At 39.9% G+C, this 7,711-nt stretch overlaps 1 protein-coding gene across 1 annotated transcript; it reads left to right on the plus strand.

Moving 5' to 3' along the window:
- Window positions 1-515: 515 nt before the first annotated feature.
- epcam (epithelial cell adhesion molecule) lies at window positions 516-3,750 on the plus strand. Its single transcript, XM_010904876.5, has 7 exons — window positions 516-841; window positions 1,369-1,473; window positions 1,605-1,863; window positions 2,393-2,458; window positions 2,768-2,933; window positions 3,027-3,266; window positions 3,419-3,750. Exons 1-7 carry the CDS (start codon window positions 784-786, stop codon window positions 3,440-3,442), a joined length of 918 nt encoding a protein of 305 aa, XP_010903178.2. The 5' UTR covers window positions 516-783; the 3' UTR covers window positions 3,443-3,750.
- Window positions 3,751-7,711: the final 3,961 nt, after the last annotated feature.

Raw genomic sequence — 7,711 nt, forward strand, 5'->3', positions numbered from 1 at the left:
TTTCACAGTTTAGCGGTTTTCCATAGTGATTACTCTGATTCATCTTAAAATGATTCACCCAAATTTGTCATTGCCATGGAGAACTGATCAGTGTTATTTATACTTTTGGCATTGTGAAACTAAATGTAACCTCGGTTCATGTATACTATACTGTACGTAGCATTCAGCTTGAAACTGACTTTTGGTAGGCTATTATATATGGTACCTTATGTATGTATGTATTTATTTGCTAAATAGTTTTGTTGTCTGTTTCCTGTTCTTTCTTTTTCTGTGATACGCTTTGTTGTGCATTCTGTCCCATTACGTATTCTCACAAGCGCGTGCTAGCAAGCAAGGTGGGGGGAAGACAAGAAGAGACACGCACAGACACTACGCGGTGAAAGGGAGATACTGGCATGATTCCTAATATGGTCAAGTCGGAAATAGGTGAGTAATGAGGCAATACCTCGCGCACCCCCTCCTCATTATTTAAATGAGTTTACGTCATGAGAGTTATTATGTTCTTATAAAGAAAGTTCTCTTAAACTACAGCTGTCAGTTTCATGAATCTCGTGTCTTTTCAAATGTGAAATCTGTATTTTCAATCAGATATTGCTCATTAATACGTAGAGGTGCAGGTTGGTGAACGCATTTCAGTTCCTCTGAACTGGTTGGACAAGCCGCACCTGTGGAAAGAAAAGGAGTTCTTGTCGCGCAGGTGATCACTCCATTTTAGCGCTTTGTGCTGGACGGTCGAAAAACTTGGGAAGGTCATTGTTCACACGGCTTTTCTCGATTTCAACTATGAAGATTTGGATTGCACTTGTTCTTGCGACTTTCGCAGTATGTGCTACAGGTCAATGTAAGTTGATTTGATTATACCTGTATTCATTTCATCAAGGTAAATAACTATCGTAAATGTGTTCCTATGTTATTTTGTATCAGAAGAACTGTATGTAATCGTTTAAGTAGCCCTAGACTGTATGTCTGTTATGATGGTTTGGTTAATTTAATTTGGTTTACCTATCTCTCATTCCACTCCGTGGACTTGGCCGCGTAGGCACATAGGCAATATGTAGGTACAATTCAAATATATACCATTTTAAGCGATTAAATATTCGAAGATCCTGCGACAATTGTATATTTGATTTACTGAAGTTACTAATACGAGACTAGTTTCGATGCGCAAGAGTGGGGGTGGGGAAGTTTGAATTGCGTAACCAACGCCCAGATCGAGCTCTACCTGAGGCCTACGTCCACTACAGGAATTCATTAGGGACTTCCTTAACTCCCTCTGGTCTATGAACGTTTTACCGATATTCCTAGCAGACGTCTCAATTCAAACCTGTTGGCCTCCTATAGAACTGAAGTTTAATTTGTCTGTTTCAGGTCCACAATGCTCAACAATGAAGTGGGCTATGTGTGATGTCCCCTCATGCCAATGTAGCCTTACAATGGGAGTGAATGTTCACCAACCCCTGAACTGCACTGCATGTAAGTCGCTTTTTTCCGTCAATCCACATCAGTCCCATTTTGAGAAATTGCTAAACTTACAGGAATTGATATGTGGCAGTGTGTAAAACCTACTCAGTGTTCTCACCCAGTGTTATTGTATTTCTTGTCAGTGGTCCCCAAATGCTTCTTAATGAAGACTGAGATGTACCGTGCTAAGGCTGGCCTGTCCACTCGTTCTGGGGGAAAGCCTGTTGAGAGCGCCTTTGTGGACAATGATGGCATCTACGACCCTGACTGTGAGACCACTGGTGCCTTCCGGGCCAAGCAATGCAACAACACAGATACGTGTTGGTGTGTGAACAGTGCTGGTGTGCGCCGGACTGACAAGGGAGACGCTAGCCTCAAGTGTGAGAAGCTGGTGGAAACCTAGTGAGTTCCTTCCTGATTTATTTAAACTCAAGGGCTAATGTTCACGCAATGTTTACAGCTTTGCTTCATCAGACCAAGTATACATAGCAAGATGGTGAATAAGAAAACAAACATGGTGCATAATGTTTCGTTTGAAGTAATCATGAGACTATTAACGCTTTTTCAAAATTCAATTGTAAACACTGGCATTCAAATTTTACTTTTAAATACTGTCTTTCAGTTATGAAACATTTTGAAGAGATTTTTATCCTGGTGTTTTGCTACCCTTACACTCCAGGGAATAAAGTATGTGAAGCCATTGTGGCTTGTGGAATATCATTAGTTTTGTGATCAGCGTGAGATTGTCAAATGAAATTAATTGAATCAATTGCTTTCTGAATGATGGCAGATCTAATTAATATAGATGACTGAACTAAATTGAGTAGCGGGTTTTGAGCCACAGTAGGTGAAGATATCAAGACTAGAATGATCCACACTGATAGCTTGGCCACTGTATTAATCTAATGAGCCTCCCTGTTTCTTCCTTCAGTTGGGTTCGCTTACAGCTCAAGCACAAGGCTGTAAGCACTCCTTTGAATTCTTCAGTTTTGCAGAGGTAAGTAAACATTGTGTGCCTCAATCATTATCTTGTCAATTCAAATCCAACATGGTGGTTTGAAACCTTGAATGCTGTTTGAAAGTCATATTACACATGTGATTGTATTCATTCTAATTGTTCTTGTTTGCTTGGTAACAGTTTGCCATTAAGGAATTTGTAGTGAAGGGCTATATCTCGACACTCTGCATTGTGTGTATGGACGGCTCTTAGCTGTGGTACATTGGCTGTTTGTCACAATCTCATTGCTTAAAGTTATTGTGGAATGTCACTATGTATGGAATAAATCACTGAACTCTTGTCATGCAGTGCCATTGCAACTGCCATCCAGGCCCGTTACTTCCTCGACCTAACCCACGTGAAGGAAGAGGTGCAGTATGACCCTGATGCACGCCTGATCTTCGTTGACCTCAAGAAGGAGAAGACTGACCGCACCACAGACCTGTCACGGGTGGCCTACTACATGGAGAAAGACGTAAGCCACACGCCCTCCATGCTTTTGCAACTGCACTTGAGTAACCGATCCTGCCAGGTTTTCTGACTTGTGGCTGTTCCATGTTATTCCCAGGTGAAGTTGGATCCCCTGTTTTTAGAGCAGGCTAGGTTGACGCCTGTCGTGAATGGTCAGACGGTTGAGATGGAAGACATCTTGGTGTACTATGTGGACGTGGATCCCCCCACCTTCACCATGAAGAAGCTCACTGGCGGCATAATCGCTGTCATCGTGGTAGTTATCTTGGCTGTTGTCGCCGGGCTGCTGGTCGTTTTCTTGGCGAGGAGGCGAGAGCAGAAGTACAGCAAGGCAGAGGTGAGTTATCTTCCTCTGTTTTGTGTTTAAGAGTTGGACATGTCTTTGTGGTTATGAATTCAGCTCTCTGAATGATATTGACATTGCCCAATTAAAAGTATACTAACAGGTTGAACCCAGTTGCATACTGATCCCTAATGTTTGTCTTTCAGCCCCGGGAGATGGAAGCCCTGTAGACTGTTTGCTACACGTTGGTTCTATGCTGAAATATGAACACATTGTAAATTGCCTTTAAGGAAACCTATTGTGCTGTTTTTAATGTTAGGCGAGGGGTACTTTTTTTATATTGTAACTTTGGTTGTAGTTTATAAAGGATTGATCATAGTTTATTTGGCTTAATTACTAACACTGATTATCTTTATTTATGAGTTGTATACAATTTTTCAGCATGTAGCAATACAATGCCAAAGCTAATGTGTGACAATGTTTTGTACAAGTTGATTAAAGTTGAGTTTTTGATTAAAAGTTTGAAGGTTGTAGTGTACAGTTTCATATTGTGTTGGATTGTTTTTAATAAAGTGTTTCTAAGTGTACATGACTGATTTTTATTTGCTTGTTTGCAATTTGTTTTTAATTTACCTTACAATGTAGGTGACTTGAGGGTCATAACTTTAATGTCTCAATGGATAATGACTGTCAGGACAGGCCTATGGATAATGACTGTCAGGACAGGCCTATGGATAATGACTGTCAGGACAGGCCACAGGGCTGAACTGAGACATTTGTATGTTGATTCTTTTGGTTAGTTTGAATAGATCTAGTAAAGTCTGAAACGTAATCCCAAAAGGTAACAATTATACATTGCAAGGTAAGTTCCTAAAGTTGTATGGTAATTTAATCTCACCCTAGTACATTTTACTTTAACTTGATCCTAGCTAAGATTAGAAAAGTTGGAAACAGGAACTTCCCAGTGTACTACTTGCTCTATGCTTCAGAACCTGTGTAAACACTAGCCAATGCATGGCGCATGTTCAATATTAGTGAAACTCAGGAAATACTATGGCGTCTGGTCTTTGGGCTTGACCACCATGGACTCTTCAATAACATTTGAAATCAGGAACCTCAAATATAACCTTTAAATGCAGAAATTGGTATTGCCATTGAAGCATGCGTGTTTTGTATAGCTCATGTGCAGTTCTGAGTTTTGCTTTGTTTTGATCCAGCAGTAGCTTTAGTTCTTGGCCTCTCCAGAGAATTTTGGGGGACAGTCCTGTGAAAGACCAGAGGCTGAATAGTTGACCTTAGTCAAAAATGCAGAACGTGTTACAACTGATATGTTTATTTGACCATGATTACTGCACATCCAATGTAAATCCTAGGAGTTCGCTTAAAGCTGCTCAATGACCACACCCTTTACTGTGCTCCAGTAAAAGCTTAGAGAATATTTTGAACAAAACAGCTCTTAGTTTTAGGTGTATTTAGGCCTGGCTTGTTACCCATTCTGATACAGACTAACTTAACATTACTAAAATGTGAAGTGGTAGGTGATTAAAAACTCTCCTGTAATAGTTGATCTTTAAAATAAAAGGCTATGCTTGAACTTTAAACTTTAAAAACTTTAATCTTATTTTTTAATGCCTTTTAGCCAGTCACCTGAGTGTAGTGTAAATTGGCCCTTTTATATTTATGCTGACAGTCTCTAGTAGAAACATTTTCATGCTAGTCAACTGAAAAAAGCCTGTGTATAGATACTGTGACAACTTGTTTCATAGGGTTTGTCAACAAAAGCTCTGAAACCTATTAGTTTCATGTCAAACCAGTTTGTCAAGTTTTGGTCACCATAGTACTATACAGCAAGTTATGACATTTCTTGACTGTGTGTGAAGCATGCTATCTCAGGATTGTGACCTACAATATATATGTCTTAACAGAGCAGTGGTGGTTATTCTGTGTGTATAGAGTATGTTAAATCAGCTGAGCAGATGGTTCAGTTTCATCTTTATATAGCACATTTTAATGGTACCAATGTAGGCAATCATTTCCACATGATGTTATCCTTGGATAACCAGTCTCCGCTTGTTCAGTGGGTGGGAGTTGGGTTCCAGAAATGTCAGTATTGTTGTCATTTTAGGATGTTCTGTTTTGTTGATTTTCCAATTAATCAGACTCCTATTGTAAACCAAACACTGCCGTAGCGTGGTGATGCCAGGCTGATATCCTTTGTTTCTCCCTGGTCAAGTTCTCCCTTTGTAACTATTATACTACACAAGTGCGGTGACAGTCTCATCAAACCTTTCCGTAGGTTTTACAAATTGCTTTGCCCACGTTCCCATTTCCACTTCTTCCATCTCCCGTGCTGTTTCCCTAAGCAATACAGAAGTGCCTGGAACTAGTCTGGTCAGGTTTAACCGTCATACTATCCCACCCATCCCCCTCCTTACTTCCTCCAAACCTGGAATGAGGGTGTGTCAGTTCCCGAAAGGCCTTTGTAGCTTCTAGCTCAGTGTCCACAGCATCAGCCACTGAAGAGCCAATCAGTTCAGAAAGACAGGTAGGGGGAGGGACATCAGGCGCCTCAATGCTCGGAGACCCTGGGACAGAGGCGGGACAATCGCCATTGGAGAAGTAAGCCGGAAGTAGACGCCTGTATACGGACGTTGACGTAATGCTACATGCTAAAATCCGTATAGACGGGGGAAGGTTTGCAGTCATCGTGTCACGTTGTAAAGCTAGGGAAGCCCATCACAGCAATTAGACCCTGTCTGTTTTTACACTCCATCTAGGTTATTGGTGGACCAAAAAAAAAAATTGTTTAAAGCAATGGATCAAAAGTTTATTTATTTGATAACAGAAGACATTCTAGTAGGACAGCCAAAAACATGATTTGTCAGTGCCTAGCAAACATCCCAGTGTATTTGCATGAACGTTTCAAGAAGCCTACGTTTATGAGGGAATGTACATGTCTCTGAATCCCATATCACACAACAAACAAAATCACCTTTGATCTTGATTAATGGTGAGGCATTCCATTGTACATGCATCATCACAGCAATGCTAGTCCATGTTTCAGTCACATTCATGTGAGTCATCCAGAAACAGTAATGATGGCAACATGGTGCGGTAGGTGTAAAGCAACTTCAGCGACTTGAATGCCAAACTTAATTACCTTTCACCACATGGCGTTTGTAAAATATGACACTTTCATCATTAAATACGGTGACTAATGTTGTTCAACATTTTGACAAACATGACCCTCTTCCAAGTTCCATAGGTTTATTTTGTGTTAGATTGAAAGGAAAGTAACAACTACAAATGCTTCATAAATTGTGGTCAGTCAGTCACTATTTACATATGAAAGCATACATTGTATGCTTGTTTATTTTTTAACAGTCTGTTTTTATAGTTTTTTTTTATATATAGGATTTTTAAAAATACGTTAAATAGCTACTGGCATTCCGAGGATTCCAAATGCTTGATCAGAACTAGAATTTGTTAGTTTGCCAAGGACATTTATATGAATATTGGTTCAATAATAACACTTATCTGTCTGAAAGGTATTTTACAATTTATGACTTGTCAGTGTCAGTTAAATCTCTTTTTATTAACCCATTTTACCTGAGGTCATGGAACTGCCTAATAATTATGAACACCTTGATATAAGGTGTTATTCACTGTTGCCACACCCTCCCTCTTTACACAAATACCTATCATCTGAAAATGATTCAATCAAAGGAGCATTGAAGTTTATATGGCTTGGAATTGGAAAATGTACATAGAAATAATGATACAATCAGAATACTCACTTGCCTAATAATTAATAATTGTGTATTGTTAATTGAAATGTGACAAGCTTGTATGAAAAAATTATAAAGGTTTACAAAGTGCAGTGTTTTCTGTGAAGTACATCAGTGTGTTGTTGCTGCTTTGAAAGAGTAATTAAAATGGTGCATGTGTGTATAAAAAAAAAAAGACATTTTGAAAAAGGATTCTTTTGATTGCAGAAGTGAGACGTTTATCTCAAAGTTTTAAGCAATCGACAAAAACTGAAACAAACAAACATCAACACGTGGTATAATCACTAGTTCACCCTATCACCTGCATCAACATCACATCTGATGCCATCTCTGGCGATGCACCCTGGAGAATCTCTTCTGGAATGTCTAATCCAACCCTGGCACTCTTCAGAAGGAGTGTCTCTACACCCCAAATTCATGGTGTCCAATAAACCTTCCTCCTCCACGCAGAGAAACACTCCTCTGTGGTGTTAAGGAAGGGGCAGTATGGAGGCAGGAACAGTACTGACGTCCTGGGATTGCAGTAAACCAGCCTGTGATGACAGCAGAGTGGTGGAATGCCACATTGCCCCACACAACAACATAGGTGGGGGAGTTTCTTGCCCCTCTCATCTCCGCTGATACAAGCTCATCCAGAAGGGAAATTAGCTTATTATCTGTATTGGAATCAGCTGTGTTTGGAATGATTACAGTTTTTACAATCGCTAGGAC

This window comes from Esox lucius, chromosome 6 (assembly GCF_011004845.1).
Source record: "Esox lucius isolate fEsoLuc1 chromosome 6, fEsoLuc1.pri, whole genome shotgun sequence".
Taxonomy (NCBI): Eukaryota; Metazoa; Chordata; class Actinopteri; order Esociformes; family Esocidae; genus Esox; species Esox lucius.

Coding starts and splice junctions, on each gene's coding strand:
- epcam (XM_010904876.5), top strand. CDS start 784: ATGAAGATTTGGATTGCACTTGTTCTTGCGACTTTCGCAGTATGTGCT. Junction 1,474..1,604: donor ACCCCTGAACTGCACTGCAT/GTAAGTCGCTTT, acceptor ATTTCTTGTCAG/TGGTCCCCAAATGCTTCTTA. Junction 3,267..3,418: donor AGAAGTACAGCAAGGCAGAG/GTGAGTTATCTT, acceptor TTTGTCTTTCAG/CCCCGGGAGATGGAAGCCCT.